The following is an 18,027-nucleotide window of genomic DNA, read 5'->3' as shown; positions in this document are numbered from 1 at the left end:
TGCTGGTGTGTCGGAATCTGACAGAGATACCCTCTTACGGCTCACTGGCTTCTCCATTGGAGCCCTCCCTGTAAAATACCTTGGCCTCCCCCTCATTCCTGCCAGGCTCTCAAGCCACCATTGCACCCCCATGTTGGACAATATCCGGAAGCGTCTCCAACTTTGGAAAGGCCGTCTTCTCTCCCATGCAGGTAGATTGGAATGTATCCGCTCGGTCCTCCAATCCTCCTACATTTACTGGAGCGACATCTTTGGTCTTCCAAACTCCACCATCAAGGCCATGGAATCCCTTTTCTGTGCTTTCCTCTGGAAAGGTAAGGAAACCTCTCATTTCCTTCACCCCATCAGCTGGAAATCCATCTGTCTCCCCAAATCTGAAGGAGGCCTTGGAATCCGTTGTATCTGCGACTCTAACACTGCGGGTATTCTGAAGTTGATTTGGAAAATCTCTTCAAAGCATGATTCCATTTGGGTTCATTAGGTATACTCCCACCTCCTCAAACAGGACTCCATCTGGACTGCTACCACCCCTGTTGATTCCTCCTGGGTCTGGCGCAAGATTCTTCTTCTGCGCCCTCTGGCTCTTAGCGCCACCTCCTCCTCTATATCTGACGGGTCCTCTATCTCCCTTTGGCTTGACTCTTGCATCCCAACGGTGTCCTTTATAATCTTCTTGGAGCGAGAGCTGTCTACTCCACCGACATTCCCAAGTCCGCCCCTCTCTCAGTCATTATTGCCCATGGTACTTGGACGCCTCCCTCCCCCTTCCCCCACTCCTTCTCCCGGTTCTGGAACTCTCTCCCTCCCCTCCCCCCCATCCCCCCCTATCCATGCAGACAAGACCATCTGGCTTCCCTCCACAAATGGCCTCTTCTCCTTTAAATCAGCCTGGAACCTAGCTAAACCCCATGCCCCTCATGTCATTTGGCATAGACTTATCTGGTTCAAAGGCCACATCCCCAGACATAGCTTTCTAGCCTGGAGAGCCCTCAAACTTTGCCTCCCAACCCAAGCCTTCCTTCTTCACAGAAAAATCCCAGTCTCCCCCTCCTGTATCCTTTGTTGAACCGGACATGAAGACATAGATCACCTATTTTTTGATTGCCCCTTCTCTTCTACCATTTGGAAAAAAACCCTTACCTTCATTTGGCCTCGCATTAGGAGACCTCTTCCCTTTGCCAGAGAGTAGCTTTGGTTGGACACGAGCTTTTCTGGGCAAACCATTTGCAACACTATTGGGCGACTTGTTTTTGGTGCAACTCTATCACATTTGGATGGAAAGGAACCTTAGAAGATGGACCTCCAACTCTCGCTCGTTCAACCTGATTTGGCAAGCCATCTTCTTTGATGTCTCCTCCAAGCTTAGTGTTTTGCCTCTGAAGGCCGTCCTGGACACCCCAAGGAACAGGCATATTGTTGTTTCCTGGGGTTTAGATGTCTCTTTATTGAGACCCCGCTAGCGGGTTTGCTCTCCCCCCCCCCTTCCTCTCTTCCCCCTTGTATAATCCCCCCCCCCCCCTTCTTGTCCCTTTTCCTTTTGGTAATAAAATTTTTTATTCACCAAAAAAAAAAACTTCATATCAGAATTTCACAATTATCTGAGTTGCTGATCTATTGCTATTAATTGTTCTTGAATTCTGGTTATTTGTCACATCATTGTGATCCTGGTTATTTGAGTTTCTGAATCCTAACCCTTTAGGCTGCCAGAAACCCATCACCCCTCTTTCTTTACACTAACTGGTACCACTATAATAGTATGTAGATGTTGATTCCACTTTTCTCTTCAATTCTTGGTTCAGTTCTAACTTTTCCACTGTTCGCTTCTTCCATAACAAGCCCTCTATCTTACCCACTGTTTGCTCTTCACACCAAAGCTTAATCCCAAACCAATTTCTTCCATAACCCTAACCTGTAACTAGCCCCAACTATAATCCTATGGCAAGGAGATGTTGTTGAAATCAATTATTATTGAACTCCCCATCCAACCTAACCACACAATTTCAAACCCTACACAAACACACTTTTTGACCCATTTGAATCAACTAAAACTTGAATGTCAAAAAATTTATCTATTTGCTTGATTAAAGGTTTCATGGGTCAGCAGCTAAAATTCCCAATCATCTCAATTGACTTCCTCAAAACTCTGATTCATCCCTGAACTGTAACACTAGAATTCTCATACCATATTGATGCAGCTCCAAGAAGGAAGAAGAAGAAGAAGAAGCCCTGAACTTAGGGTTTGAATAGGGAGCCATAGATTAGGATTATTATTTTTCCATACTTAGTTTATTTTCCTGTTTTTTGATTGAACCGGTTTAGAATTGGTTGCATCCAATTGGTTCAATTGGTCTAATTTAAGTGAAGTGTTCCTATTGGTCAATAGGTCCTTATATCCTATTGGCTAGTATGGAATCTTCTTTTAAATTAGTTAAGTTAGATTAAATCTCTCCCTTCCACGATTTTAGAAGGAGGAGACTTTAATTTGTACTAGGATTTGGCCAATTGGCCTTTTATTATAAAAGTAGAAATCGTGGGAGGCTCCCCCACATTGAAATTTGAAAAAAAAGACTGTTTTCCTGCTGCTGGCCGACTGCTGCTACTGTTCTGCTCCTTTGAGTGTGCATCCTTGTGGATTTCAAGGTGGAAAGGGTGGGTGGATTCCTGCGACTCCTTACGCCGTGACGGCTGGGAGGATCTCTCTCTGAAGGTGGTTTCATCTTTCATCATTCAAGCTGATGCCGGTGGATTCCAGTGGTGAGTTTGAGTTTAATTTTTGTTTTTATCATTCCATTCTCCTTCCCCATTCGATCCCTTTATTTTCTGTTTTAATTTCATAAACCCTAATTTATCTAGAACCTATCCAGATCTGTTCCCTCATCAGAATCCTCTCATACTTTGACCACAGCTCCTCCTCAACACCCTCCATACTCAATCTAAGTTGCTGCCTCTTCCCATCACTCAAACCCTAATTCCCCTTCATCTCCACTAAACCATAAATAGCCAAAAACCTGTTCAGACCTAATTAGCCATCCAATCCAGCTCATATTACAGCCGAACCTTCCCCCTAACCCCTCTAATATCTGACCAAAACCCTACTCCAATCTCCAAATCAAAACCCTAATTTTTCTTAATTTCTAAAACCCGAAACCCTAACCCTAATTCTGCAGGAATTTTAAACTGATCCAAATCTCAATATTTTTATATCAAAATAACCTCCTAGACCTGCTGATCATTACCATATATGACTTTTATCCATAACCCTAGCCTAAACCCTAGATTTGCCCTAAACAGCCTAAACTGCCTAGCCAAACCAGCAGCTGTATTTAGATCCTGTTGATTGGCCTCTAATAGGATCCTTATCCTATTGTGAGCTACATTACATATACTACAAAATGTTCAACTGATTTCAGACTAATGACAATACAAGTTTTTTTTATAAAAATCCCCATCCAGCTGTTGGTGTATTGCACATTTCTTCAACAGCACTTATCAGTTGTTAACTATCTGACCATATTGTTCCATTCCCCTCACATATGATGTTAGAAAGAAACCATACTGACTGCTCTGATATCACATATCTTGGTATTCACTAGCAAGCTAACACTTGAAAGAGCCAACTCACAGTTGGATAACTCAGAAGCAGGACTTAAAAAAACTTTTGTAGAAGGAAATTGGGACTTGGCTCACCAATTACAAACTAGGAAATCCCAACCTTCAACATTCTTCTAATCCTCCAACCACAATTTCTAAAATTAAAATATAAAAAAAATTTGGGTTTCTTACTTAACAGGGGAGAACCAAAAGGAGTTTTCTTACCACGGCCCAAACCACTATATACTTATGGAAATATGCCAGTACATGTTTTCCTTTCATTAAAAATCCCATTTTAGTTGATGAGCTAAGAATTGTAAAAGAATAGAAGGTATAAATTTATGCCATAACTGTTCTTAATAACCATTCAGAACCTATAAAGGACGATGCTGACGCAAGAGGATACTTATGTATTACCAGTCGATGAAATCAGTTACCTGTTTAGAAAGGGCCTTTTCAATAGTTCCCCAAACAGGAAGGATCAGACCACCTAAAACATTTACTTCTTGCAATCTTCTACCCACTGTACAGAAGTTGCCAAGCTTACATTTTGGACCATGCATGCACTGCAGTTTAAGTTAAACATTTAGATGATGGGAAAAATATAAGTACACGTGAGAAATTTATAGGAAATTAGTATATTCTATGCAATCTTAGCAATCAAAATCAGAAACTGGATCTCTCACAATCAGAAGAACTTTTGATAGTAGGACCTATTAGTATTATGTAACAATATTCATGCTATAGTAATGTATATTAACTTTCATTCTTATAAGTCAATAATAAAAAAATAATAACTCACATTCTTGTAAGTCAATAATAAAGGACACATTTTCTAGCATCCTTTTTTCTCCCCGTCTTTAACACTAATTTTACCTGTTCATTTATTTATTTCCCCATTGGTTCTCTTAAGCACACAGTGAATCATGACAAAGCTAAAACAACTGAAATTACAAGTTGCCTTAAAAAAATATTCTTCATCCTCCTTCCCACCCCCACAGCTTCCTTTCCAGTTGAAACACTCCCACAAATAAACAAAACATATCTTTGATAGAAACAGCCATGCAGGAATGCATTTTGGGACAAATACTTTTTTTTTTTGGTTGAATAAATATATTACCTTACCCCAGGAGGGGGCAGGAAGAACAGAGAGGGGGGAAGGGGAATATACAAAGGGAGAGGGGGGGGGGAGGGGGACAAGAGGTCCAGCCCAGCCTACGCAGAGGAGGGGGCCCTCAAAAGAGACAAATCAAGACCCCAGGAGACAACAATATGCCTGTTCCTTGGGGAGTCCGAAATATTAGCAAGGCGGCCGCAGTTGATTTTAGAAGAAACATCAAACGAGATGGCTTTCCAAATCAGATCAAAAGATCGGGAGTTGGAAGTCCATCTCCTAAGGTTCCTCTCCATCCAAATATTATAGATAGCAGCACAGAAGACCAGCTTACCTATAGTGTCACAGAAGGAGTTTCCTGAGAAAGCTTTGGCTAACCAGCTCCATTCCCGATCAAAGTCCAAAGTTCTTCTACTTATGGGCCAAATGAAGGAAAGAGCTTTTTTCCAGATGGTGGAGGAAAAGGGGCAGGCAAAAAAAAGATGGGCAATGTCCTCGTGACCACTCCAACATAGGGCGCAAGAAGGGGAAACAGGGATGCTACGGTGCAGCAGGAAGGCAAAGTCTAAGGGATCTCCAGGCAATAAAGCTATGGCGAGGGATGTGGCCTTTAAACCAGGTTAATTTGTGCCAGGGGACGGTGGGGCTGGGTTCACGAACAAAATTCTAGGCTGAACTAGAGGAGAAGGAGCCATTGGGGGAAGGAAGCCAAATGATTTTGTCTACAAGGAGGGGGGAGGGGGGAGAGGGATTGCCAGAACAGGGGTAAAGTAGAGGGGGAACCCAGGACCCAGAGGCTAGAAAGGGGAGAAGCTTTAGGGAGACCTGAAGAATAGATCGCCCTGGGGCCAAGGTGGTTATAGAGGATTCCAAGCGGGTGCCAAGGATCAAGCCAGAGAAAGATGGTGGAGCCATCAGCAATGGAGGTAGATGTGCCACGGAGGGTAAGAGGCCTGAGGAGGATTTTGCGCCAAATCCAAGAACAATCCGAGGGAATCTTGATAGTCCAAATGGAATCAGATTTGAGAAGATGGGAATAGACCCAACTGACCCAAATGGATTCCTGGCGGGAAGAGATTTTCCAAATCAACTTGAGGATACCCGCAGTGTTGGAGTCACAGATGCGATGGATACCCAGACCTCCTTCAGATTTGGGGAGGCAAATGGACTTCCAGCTAGTGGGATGGAGGAATTTGGCGAAATCGGACCCTTTCCAGAGAAAAGCGCAAAAGAGGGGCTCCATAGCCTTGATTGTGGCTTTGGGGATTCCCAAAATGCTAGTCCAATAAATGTAAGAGGCTTGGAGGATAGACTTGACACATTCCAGTCTGCCAGCATAGGAAAGGAGTTTGCGTTTCCAAAGTTGGAGTCTCTTACGAATATTGTCAAGCATGGGAGCACAGTGATGGCTGGGCAGCCTAGTAGGAATGAGGGGAAGGCCGAGGTAGTTAACAGGGAGGGAGCCAATGGAGAACCCTGTTAGACGCAAAAGAGAATCTTTGTCCGAGTCAGGGATGCCAGTGAGGAAGATTTTAGATTTGAGGAGATTGATGCAGAGACCTGAAAGGGATTCAAAGAGGAGGAGAGAATCCATGATGGCAGAGATAGACGAAGGGTTGGCCTTAGAGAAGATCACCAGATCATCTGCAAAGGCCAGATGAGTAAGGTTAATATGCTTGCACTTGGGGATAGGGGAGATGAGATGGAGATCGGTTTTGGATTGGAGGCTTCTAGAGAGGACTTCCAGAGCCAAAGAGAAAAGGAAGGGGGATAAGGGGCAGCCTTGCCGAATGCCCACTTTGGAGTGGAAGAAGCCAGCTGGGGATCCATTGACAAGGACAGAGAAGGTGGGGGAGGAGATGCAAGCATAGATCCAACGAACAAAAGCAGGGGGGAAACCCATTTGGGCAAGCACATCACAAATTAAGTCCTAACGAAGGGAGTCAAACGCCTTATGAAGGTCGATTTTCATGAGGGCTGCTGGGCTGTGAGATTTACGGTCAAAAATAGTGTAGGGGATGCAAAAGCAAATAATAAAATTGCATGGGATAAAATATATCACACACAATGCAAGAATACAATATTATGTCTAGACGGGTGAATAACTTACTTGTCTCCTCGATAAATTTTCTCTATCGCTTCACGGCGGCCTTAACTTTCAAAATTGCATCTCCGAAGCAACTGGATTCAACATCAAAACCCAAGCACGCCATTGTGGCAAGCCTCCGTCCAACACACATACTCTGTCATGCCCAAATACTCGAACATCCTTTCCATTCGAAAAGAAAATGAAAAAGGAAAGAAAAAAATAAATTAGGCATAGCTACTTAAGCAAGGAATTTCAGAGCAAAGAATGATGTTGTCAACAATGCTTCTACCCGAGATGAAGGCAGATTGATTAGGGCTGACAAGGGAGGGAATGACAGCCTTAATCCTGTTGGCCAGGATCTTTGCAACGAACTTGTAGGTGAGGTTGCAGAGGGAGACAGGTCTAAAATCAGATAAGGAGGATGCTCCATCTTTTTTAGGGATGAGGCAGATAAAAGTTTGATTAACCTGGGCAAGCTGGCTGGGCTTGAAGAAGAAGCTACGGATAGCTTTGAAGAGATCACCTTTGATCACATCCCAGCAGTTGAGGTAAAAGCCCATACTGAAGCCATCAGGGCCACGAGCTTTATTGGATTTATGGGAGAGAATCGCTTTAGAGATTTCATCATCACAGGGGATGGCATGGAGCAAGTCAGAAAGATTGGGGGGGGGGGGACAAACTTATCAATGAGGCCAGGGGGGAGGGGTTGAAGGGGGGGGATTGAGAAGGTTGGAGAAGTAGGAACTGGCAGCCGATTTGATGACCAGGATAAAGGAAAGAGGGGTCCCATCGGGAGAGAGCAATAGAGTGATGGAATTGGAATTCAGCCTGGCTTTCAGTGATCTATGGAAATAAACAGAATTGGAGTCTCCAAGGTCCAGGCACTTAATGCGGGATTTTTGGCGAAGGAAACTTTCCTCAAGAGAGGAGAGGGAAGCGAGCTCTTCGGAGAGCTTCTTCTCCTCGAGAGCAAGAGAGGGGTTGAGGGGATCCGACAGAAGCCTAGTTTAGATAAGGGAAAGGTTGGACCTGCAAGAGGAGAGCTGGGAGGGGATGTTGCCAAAGGTGGAGATGTTCCAACTTTTGAGGGCAGACTTGGTGTGGCGAAGTTTCCTGGCAAGGGCAATAAGGGGAAGGGAGGGGGGGGAGACAAGGATGCGCCAGGCTTTCAGGACGGTGGGCGGGAAGAGGGGATGGGACAACTACTTTGTTTGTATAGAAATGGAAATACTTTTCATAAAGGAGAAAATACATTAACATTTTTATTTTAGTCCCGGTAATGAGAGCATAAGTGAAAGAGCATGGGTTTTTGAAGAAGATGCCTCTCTCAGATTGAGACGTTGAAGTACATTGTCTAGTACATGCCAGAACTTGTATGCTTCTACTAATTCAGTGCTCTAACAGAATCCATCCTACATCGTTGTAATAGGGTTGCTTTAGCTTGACCCTTATATTTTTTATTTTGGGGGGGGGGGGGGGTGGGGGAGGTGAATAAAGAATTCATTAACAAAACCCCGTGAGGGGGGGGGGGGAGGGGGAAGGGAGAGCAAAACTAAGGAAGGGTCAGAATGCTGAATCAGGGAAACAGGTAAACCCCAAGAGACAACAATACGCCTGTTCCTAGGGGTGTCGCGAACTAAACGATGAGATAATAAATGAATCTAGGAGCTGACATCAAAGTAGATGGCTTTCCAAAATCATGTCTAAAGAGCGAGAATTGGAGGTCCATCTTCGAAGATTCCGCTCCATCCAAAGGAGGGAGATGGTGGCACCAAAAACAAGCTTCCCTACAATATCACATACAGAGCCACCTGAGAAGTTCATGTCGATCCAAAGCAATTCCCTGGCGAAGGGTAGGATTCTTCTGTGACGAGGCCAGCAGCTATTTAGGTCTCTTTTCCAAATAGAGGAGGAAAAGGGGCATGAGAAGAAAAGTTGGTCAATGCCTTCCAGACCACTCCAGCAATGAACACAAGATGGGGGAACATGAATTCATCGGTTGATAAGGAAGGACTGGGTGGGGAGGCAATGGGTTAAGGCTCTCCAAACCGTGAATCTTGGCAGGGAATGTGACCCTTGAATCAAACAACCATACTGCAAAGGACTGAGGTGGCACGCACATGAACAAAATGCCAGGCGGAGGTGGAGCTAAAGAGGCCAATAGAGGAGGGGAGCCAGGTTACACAGTCAGAGGGAGGGAGAGGGCCAGCCGGAAGGTGGGGAGGGAAGACCAGACCAAGGAGAAAGCTGGAGGAGAGGGATAAGGGATAGACCAGGAGCCTTGGGAGATGATGGAGGAAACAGTGGAATGCTTATCAATACCAGAAGAGTAGACCACCTGCGCCCCAATCACTGAAAAGAGAACACCCAACGGGTGCAAGTGGTCGAGCCACAGGGCTTCCTTATAATTTATGTAATTTAAAATTAGATGCTCATAATTTAAGACACTGCTTTCCTTTTATTTCAAAATGTATTGTATGTTAGGGCCAAGAGATTGGGATTCTTATATACATCACTAATGGGCCTTTGACTAGAGAAACTTTCAAATTACATTAATGGATGAGTCAAAGAATCTTTTTAGATGAGCTTGTGTTCAGAGCTGATGATCCTCCATCTTGCATCAAATGTAAAAGCATGACTGAAGAATTTCTTTTTTTTTTAAATGTTACATATGCCAATAAAGGGTTGGTATTTTTCCTTCATTTAGTTTAGTAATGTTTTATTCACATAAGATAAAAAATTTCGACATTGGAAAATCTTTAATTTGCACACACACATTTTAAAGGACACTGTCCTGTTGAAAATCACAAAAACAAGTTAAATGACCCATAGTTCAATAAAACATTTCCAATGATTCTGATCGTACATATGTAAAAGCAGTGCACAAAAATATTACTCAGGCAACAACAGAAATATCAAGCTCATAAAAGAACCAAAATTTACTTGCTAATGTGGCAATTCAAACATGTGTAAACACCTTTACTTTCTGTCAGTAATAATTCTCCAGTAGAGTAATTCTCTAACAAAGGGAACTGTGGCAAAATGACTTTATAACCCCTAGTTGATCTTCCAGTGGAGGGGCTCAGTGGACTCCTGCTGATGAGCTAGGGATGTTGGATGTATTCCAGGTATAGAACTCTAGTTCATTGATTTCGCATCCACAGTTTGCAAATGACCCATTGATTTTGGGTAAAGCAATTCAAAGGAAGATGAGAATTTTAACTTTTAAGAATTATCAAGTGCCAATTGGAAATGGTTTCATCTATCACAAATTAAAAAATGAATGAACCAATGATGGTCATCAAGAATCTACTTACCTGTTTGGATGAAACTTCATATTCGTCTTGCCAACCTTTGCAAGCCTTCTCTAGACCAGAAACCTTTCTGTACTTATTTTTTAGCTCAGCCATTGGCATCTCTCTGAAAGAAAAAGAGGAAAAAGGCAAAGGTAAGTGATGAACATATAAAGAGGTTAAAACCAAATGCATTGTGATACAGTGTAACTTTAAAAACCTCAATGCCTCCCCAACGGCTGGACGGAATATTTTGAACATTCCTGAAGCAGAGCTGAAAGAAAATACGAAAAACAATAGACATTAAAAATAATAATGGGTACATGCAATAAAATAACCTAAAATGTAAGCAATAAAATTAACAAAACCCCATGAAGGAGATTAGCAAAGTTAGTGACGGAATAAGGTAAAACAAGAAAAAACCCCCAACAAGCTATCCCACTTGGTCAATTAAATTTAACCAGTATGATTTACAAGTATCTTGTGATGAACAACTCGTTAGTGAACCTAATAGCAACCCCAATGGGAAAGTTTCATCTCTGTCTTTTGCTAAGCACCCTGTGAACCCTATGGTTCAATTTGTTTGACATCCTTGAAGCCGTTGAGTCCATCTGATCCAAAATAAAGGAAGGTGCAAAGAAAAAGAAAAGAAAAAAAACATTTTGTGCTGTAATAAATAGCACAAGTGGAAAGGATACTGCTTTGTAATTCTTTCGCCAAACTAGCTGCCTTCTTCCTAGTTTTTAATTGTTATCACACATGACTAGAACTTTAGCCTACTCATACGCTGCACACTAAAAATGTTATTATATACAACCTAACTTTATAATTAAAAGAATGAACTCAAGTTGGGACCTCTTCAACCACATATATTAAATGACCATTTGTTGCTATCAACACCTCAGCTAACGAGCATCATGCAAAGAGTACACGGAAACCTTCAAAGAAAAAGATAGAAGACACCCTTGATGATACAGTAGCAATATCATGGTTAGACCGGCATGACCAATCTGGAAACCTAGACAGAAATGAACTATTCCCAAAAATGGGTTTTTGGTCCAAAGGGAGTTGGCAGGGTTTTATTTTGTTATTTAGGGATATTTTTGCAATTCCAACCCTTTTTTTATCTTATATTGGATAGATAGCTACATAGGAGATTTGCGTACGTTAGTAGTTTCCTTGTTTGAGTTAGTTCCCTAGCTTGTAAGCACTAAGCAGGCATAGCTTTCTCATATAAGGTTTTCAACATCCACTTTGCAAATAGACCATATATAATGGCACATCAGGACATCAATACGACATCAATTTGGCCGCGTCAAATTTCAAGTAACCTGACCTTTCAACATTTAATGAGAAGATAGTAAAAAAATGCCCATTTTTTTTTTACTGGGGGTGGGGTAGGGGAGAAAAAGTTAATCATATGAAGGAAAAGGTTAAAGAACATAACAGCAAGACAAGGAATACAGTTATCCAGAGAATCCAAATCTTGGAGGTTATTCCAAGAACTTTCATCAACCTGGTATTGGTTGCCTTTCCCCCCTGGCCCGTCATTCCATCACCTTAAGTGCTGGAATACAATCACTTCCTTCGCCTTCATGCATTTGTAGCCTCACAGCCTACATTAGATACTCAGCTGAATACTTGTCTTCTTGGCTTAAAGGTCTTCTTAGCTCAGATGGCATCTATTTATAGGAAGATATTGCACTTGAAATTTCCAAATTAAGAAACTTAAGAAAATCAAAGTTCTAGCCCAATAAAATATTGCAAGCAGCACATGGTACTAAATAACAGCCAGAACTATTTTCTGTATACGGCAATAATATATACATGTTTTTCACGGAAGACAGAGAAATATGGAAACAATGAAAAAAAGAAACCAATCAACACAGAGACACAAATAATCATCATACCCTTCAAATGCTAATAGGAAGTGTCTTCTTCCCATCCATTCCCTCATAGATTCATAGAATCCATCATAGGTTGAACCAAGCCCATCTTTTTCCTTTTCAGTGAGCAATGTTCTCGCTGACTGCATTACAATAAATCAATTTAACATATCACAGCTATTCTTCAATATGATAATATAACTTACTTGGAGAAATTGAAGTTTTTACCTCCCATGTTATTCCCCGGTCCATAGTAAAGGTAAATAGTACAGTAGATGCCCTGGACATATGATCCACATGAACCGTCTGCAATAGATGAAATTAATCAACTCAAAGAAAATTTGGCACGTATAAAATTAGCAGATAATCTTTCACACAAGTACCTTTGGTGTTCCTTGCAGTTCAATGACATTAGCTCTCATATCAACAATTCCGGAGTCAAAATGTCCTTCTATACGTGCATTTTGAATCAGAAGATCAAAAATGCTGACAAACAACTCAAAAAGCCTGTATTTTAAAGGTAGTGTGTCAGTAGTCATAATATTTGTGAGAATTTATACATGCATAATCCTGTTTATCCAATGCAAACCTATTTTGGATCTCAGGAGGCAATCCCAATAAGCGATTAAGAAAGCGTCCAACATCGCTCATGTCTGAATCAACTATACGGCCAATGACCTTTCCATTTCCTAGAGACAATAAGACAAAATGATAACTTATCATCAAATGGTTCCCAGGAATGGCAGTAACAGAGCAATATACAAAGTCTGACATTGGAGGTAAAGGATTTCATATTGGGACTATCCATAAAATGCACACAACAAACAATAACAATACATGAAAAATAAAAAAGTTTTAACACAGCATTTTATTGATTATTCCCAAAGAGAATAAAAGTAGCATTTAAAGCATCGTAACATATCATGCCATATCGGCAGAAACATATTGGTATCGGAAGTCCTCAATACAATACCTTAAAAAATTTGTATTGACTATATCAGGTAAATACACATCGATACAGTCGATACATGGTTGATACCAATCGATACACTTGATACGTCTCTTATAAACTGCAGAATACGACCAATGACTGCTAAGGCATTCTCTACTCTCTCTCTTTTTTTTTTTTGCAAAATCAACTAGATTCCTGGTTTGTATCATCAAAAACGACTGAAGTAGTGCAGATTTCATCTTCATTTGGGGATTAAACAGCCTACAATCAAGGATCGAAACCAGATCTGAGCAAGAACAAGTACCTCCCAAAACTATGAATATTTTGCTCAAATCTTGATTCTTAGTATCGTTTTTGCAATGGATCACTAGATTAGTGAAAAACAACGTGAATTATTGCATCAAACTAGATTTTTTTTGCAATGATTTGTGTATCTAAACCCTAAATCTTCCCCAAAACCGAAAATGGCAACTTTTTTGGTATAAGTACATTCAAGAAACCTCATCCTTTATACATAATCAATTGAATGCACTTATCTCGTCGTATTTGTTCTGCTTTTTATACATGATATACTTTACATACTGGTTATTTATAGTGTTTTATGCTTGAAAACTGTATTTTGCATGTATCCTAAGCATTTCCATGCATTTCTTGATCCATTTCACGTGTATCTTGCGTCTCTCGGATATGGTATGGTAAGTCACTAAAATCATCCTTCCGATATGATACCCAATACCGATACTTTAAAACATACGTAAAATAACCGAAAAGAAAATGAAAAGAAAAACACCAAAAGTACTTGTATTGTCTTTACCGTGCAACTCTAACCATAAGGAGAAAATAATCTGAAAAAATAACATAAAAAAAATTACCAAGGAGAGTGTCCCTGACTATTCCCACAGAGACTAAAGCAGCTTTTGCTTTGATGATGAATTCCTGAATACTTTCTGGTCTTTCAGATGAGCACCCAGGCGGCACAACTGGTAGTGAATCCTGGAAAACTAAATATCAGTCAAATTACAGAAAATCTAGCTCCCTTTTGAAGATTCGAAGGAATAATAAGGCCACCGCAGAAACTAGTAGATGATAGAACCTGCTCCATGATTCCTCTATACATCATCATCAGGGCCCTCTTTCCATAAGTACTATCATAATTATAAGCACTCAATGATAGTCCAGCCCTGCAACATGTTCATCCGAGTGCACATAATTTTCCAAAGAATAGCACATTGCTTTGAAAAGAATAATTAATCCATCTCTAGTAATTCGGAGATAACAAATACAAGAAAGAGCCAACGGAACTTACCTACGATCCCCCTGCGTTAAGGCTCCAAGAGATTCTAATCTCTTTGCAACAATTGATGCAAATCGACGTTCACCTCCGAGGTTGGTGAAGAGAAGTCTGACAATCATAGATAAGAATCAACAAATCAGTCAGGAAAATACAAGTTCCCTGTCACTCTTGGAAGCAAACACTGAAAGAAATGTAACGTAGTTGGACATTCAGAGTTATTAAACATACAATTACACATTAACATTAATATGAACAAAAAGATAATTAACATTAACTGAAACCCACATAAAAGGACAGAAATTCAAGAACCATTTTCCGTCAAGATGTGCCTAAATGTGAAAAATACAAAAAATAAAAATATAAGTGTAGGCAATGCCATTGCCCTTCTTCGCTTTGGAGTAATGTAAGCCTAGTTTCCAATAAGTAGCATGATCATACAGAAGATATGAAACTTTTGAGAAAGAGCAATAAAGTGTAGAGTCTCTTCTAGAGAGTCCTTATAGCACCTTCACAGCCCCACTCACTTCAGCATGCCTCTCATAAACTTGCAAATCTTCCTCTCTTACCACATCCAAAGGTCTCACGGCCCTTAAATCATAGGTTGAGTATCTGCATATAAGAGACTTGACCAGGGTTGATGCAGCAGCAGACCAGGGCTATAGGCTGGGTCAAACTGGACCACTACAGTGTCGAGATTCATTGAATCTGTCCGGTTTCTAATCTTGATCAGGAATCTCTCCTGACCAAATCATGGGGGCTTCTTAGCTGCAATTTTTATTTATTTATTTATTTTGTAATTGTTCATTAGTTAGGCTGGAACTAATGTTATCTAAATCCAGTCCTATTTGGTTGTTTTCTTCCTTGATAATTTAAAGATGTTTGGATAGAGGACTCCAAATATAGCCGTTGATTGGAGAGAGAAGCAGTCAGTTTATGCTTTCTGTTTTCATTATCAGTAAATGAATTGGTCCAGGTGAGTTCTATTCAGTCTTCGATTCTGTCCAATCCAATATTTTAAATAAGTGTACAGGCATAAGCCTATTCCACAATTTCTATGAATGAAAAAGCTCTTTTGCTCATCTGGTCTGTGAATTTCAGGCTTAGACATCTCTGGACTCGGGTGTAGTGTTCACTGCATTCTGAGTTGGGGTAGCTATGCATTCAGCAGCTGAATATGGGGGACTCAAATATGAGTTCTGGTGGATTTCAGGCTGCAGTTTAGGTGGATTTCTGAACTGGTTCTTATCTCTTATCTTCTCACTATCAGATTCTCTCAACTTCTCTTACCTGCAGCTCTAATGTTCCAATTTCCCTTCTAATTTCTGGTTAGCCATTAGATTAAATTCATATTCTTTAAGGGGAACCCTGCTTATTCGTGCCATATATTTGCCTATCCAGTAACTAGATTCAGTTTCTGATTTACATACAGTTTTCTACTCGAATCCTAATTTAATTCAACTTCTTCTAATTTCTGATTTTCTGAAACTCGTTCAGACCTCGCTCAATCTGAACATTGTCTGCAGTTTAATCTTTATTTTAGACAATTAATTGACTATGGCTTTGAGCCCTGAAACCCAGGCATCAATTCTGAATTTACTAGTTGTTTTCAGTTTCCTAGTTAGAGTAGTTACCTTTATAACTTGAGATCCAACCATCAGATGATCGAATTTTATTGACACATTCTACTCTAATAGTAGACTGCTTGACCAGAGTTACGGCCAAATCAGACCTGTCTTCATTAAGTTGTTGATTTTCACCAAATTTTATTTGTTACTTATCCCAACGGTTCTGGAAATCTCCTGGGTTTTCTAAACCCTAATCCCTTAGGTGACTAGAAAACTCTATTAAGGAATTAAAAGGAACCTTAGATGCTGTAGAAGCGGATGGCTGTAAATAAAGGTGTTGCAAAGTGGTGCAGGCTCTTATCCAGGAACTGCATTATTTGCAACGCCATGTGAATCACCACAACCATTTTTAAGTGTATGGCTAACCCAATTAAGAAAGCCTCAGTGGAGAAGGTGTTCAGAGCACGCTACCAAAAACAAGCGGCCTTTCTAAAAGGTTTTCCCTTACAATGTCGCTGTCAACACACATTCAAAATGCCTAGACATTTTTGTAACAGGTCAAAGTCAAAAAACAACCATTTGAAGCACTTTCCTTTACACTATTTTGGAAACACAAACATAAATCACATGAATATAAAGGACTGGGCCATGAATCTTCCTGCATTCACAACACACCCCCCAACCCCCACCCCCCTCAATCCAATAACCCTACAATATCATTCATAGCAACCCCATCACCCTTCTTTCCAACTGAGTTTTTAATGGTTTGAATTTAGTTTAAATTCAAACACAAAGGGGTTCCCGCAAGTCACCAACTTCTTGACTGCAAATCATGGGATTCAACAGAAGACAAGATGCATATAGTTGAAATAAAAATTGGTTGTCATTCAACTCCATCCAACCAGGCCCACAATACAATTAGACTCCTTCACACCTCATGGAGACACTATTCTTAGCTTCCCTTCTCAATCTCCAACCAATATCCGCCGTACTAGCCAACACCTGCCACCATTCTTCTGCAAAGACATCCTCTCCTTCCAAGGCCAACCGAATCTCTGATACAAACCAGACATGGAAAGCAGCATGCCAACAGAATTCTGATTTGAATCTACGTAGTGAAACACCAATAACCTTGTTAGGATTATCGTATTTAGGTGCTTGGGGTTATTTATGTCTTTTGTGGTTCCTTTTAGTTAGTTCTAATTAGTTTTATGTCTCAAGGGTATTTTGGGGTTTTCTATTGTAACTCATTAATGTTTTATTATAAATAAACATCTCTCTCACGATTTAGGAATTCAACTAAATCGTGAGAAGTCTTCTTTTCTTCTTCTTCTTCTTCTTTGCTTTCTTCTTCTAGTTGTCTTGCAACAGATTAGGTTTTAGATTCAGCTCTGCTACATGGCATCAGAGCATTGAATTCTGATCCACGAGATTCTCCTTGCTGCTGCTGTTTTGAAGGGTTTTCACCTCTTTGTTTATATCGTGGTCTACAGCAACCATATGCTGCTTATATTGATCTGAACTCTAGTCATATATTCATGAAGGACTAGAGTTCTCTGCTATGCTGCAACTGCTTGTGTGTGTCCCTGCTGCTGTTCGAAGCCCTTGAAGATTGGTTCCTTGCTTGCTCTAAAACCTTGACAATCGATATTCCAAAATTCTGAGGAAATCAATTTGTTTGTTTTTCTGGGATCTGTTCTTCATCCTTGCTGCTGGATTTACAGTGATTATACATCATTGGTGCTGGTTATTATCAAAGATTATACTTCTGTATTGGGCTGTTCTGCCCTACTCCTCAAGGCTATCGATTTTACCCTGATCAGGGTTTTTTGTTTCTTTTCTCTTGGGCTGTTATCGCATTGGTGTTTGCATCTATTAATTTCCCTAATGGCTGATACTAAGTCTTCTACCGACAACTTTAACATTCAGATTACCAGTGTGAAGCTGAATGGTGCTTCTAATTATCTACTTTGGTCTCAAGCCTTTGAGGTCTATATCACTGCTCGCCGGAAGATGAAATACCTTACCATGGACCCTCTGCCATCCACTGATGACAAATATGATGATTGGAAGGCTGAGAATGCAACCCTTCTTTGCTGGCTTTGGAATAGCATGGAACCCTCCATTGCTTCTAATGTTATGTTCCATAAAACTGCCAAGGGTGTTTGGGAAGAACTCAGGCAAAGCTACTCTCAAGATACAAATCTGTCCCGAATTTATGATCTCTATGAGAAATTCTTCTC

The 18,027-nt window shown here is 40.7% G+C and overlaps 1 protein-coding gene across 2 annotated transcripts in view; it reads right to left on the bottom strand.

The window, feature by feature from the left end:
* Positions 1 to 18,027, bottom strand: part of LOC122652246 (protein FORGETTER 1) — a 62,749-nt gene that overhangs the window by 8,050 nt on the left and 36,672 nt on the right. The window contains exons 21-30 of one of the 2 annotated variants that reach the window (XM_043845932.1): positions 14,232 to 14,327; positions 14,019 to 14,106; positions 13,793 to 13,918; positions 12,563 to 12,663; positions 12,357 to 12,480; positions 12,202 to 12,279; positions 11,998 to 12,116; positions 10,308 to 10,361; positions 10,112 to 10,214; positions 4,029 to 4,157 (exon numbers count right to left, since the gene is read on the bottom strand). In XM_043845932.1, the coding sequence (XP_043701867.1) occupies positions 4,029 to 4,157; positions 10,112 to 10,214; positions 10,308 to 10,361; positions 11,998 to 12,116; positions 12,202 to 12,279; positions 12,357 to 12,480; positions 12,563 to 12,663; positions 13,793 to 13,918; positions 14,019 to 14,106; positions 14,232 to 14,327 (1,018 nt within the window). The remainder of the gene's footprint in view (positions 1 to 4,028; positions 4,158 to 10,111; positions 10,215 to 10,307; positions 10,362 to 11,997; positions 12,117 to 12,201; positions 12,280 to 12,356; positions 12,481 to 12,562; positions 12,664 to 13,792; positions 13,919 to 14,018; positions 14,107 to 14,231; positions 14,328 to 18,027) is intronic. The other variant, XM_043845933.1, reaches the window with a different exon arrangement.

Source organism: Telopea speciosissima, chromosome 2 (genome assembly GCF_018873765.1).
Source record: "Telopea speciosissima isolate NSW1024214 ecotype Mountain lineage chromosome 2, Tspe_v1, whole genome shotgun sequence".
Classification (NCBI taxonomy): domain Eukaryota; kingdom Viridiplantae; phylum Streptophyta; class Magnoliopsida; order Proteales; family Proteaceae; genus Telopea; species Telopea speciosissima.
Note: the sequence above shows the minus strand (reverse complement) of the source record. Positions and strands in the feature narration are given on the sequence as shown.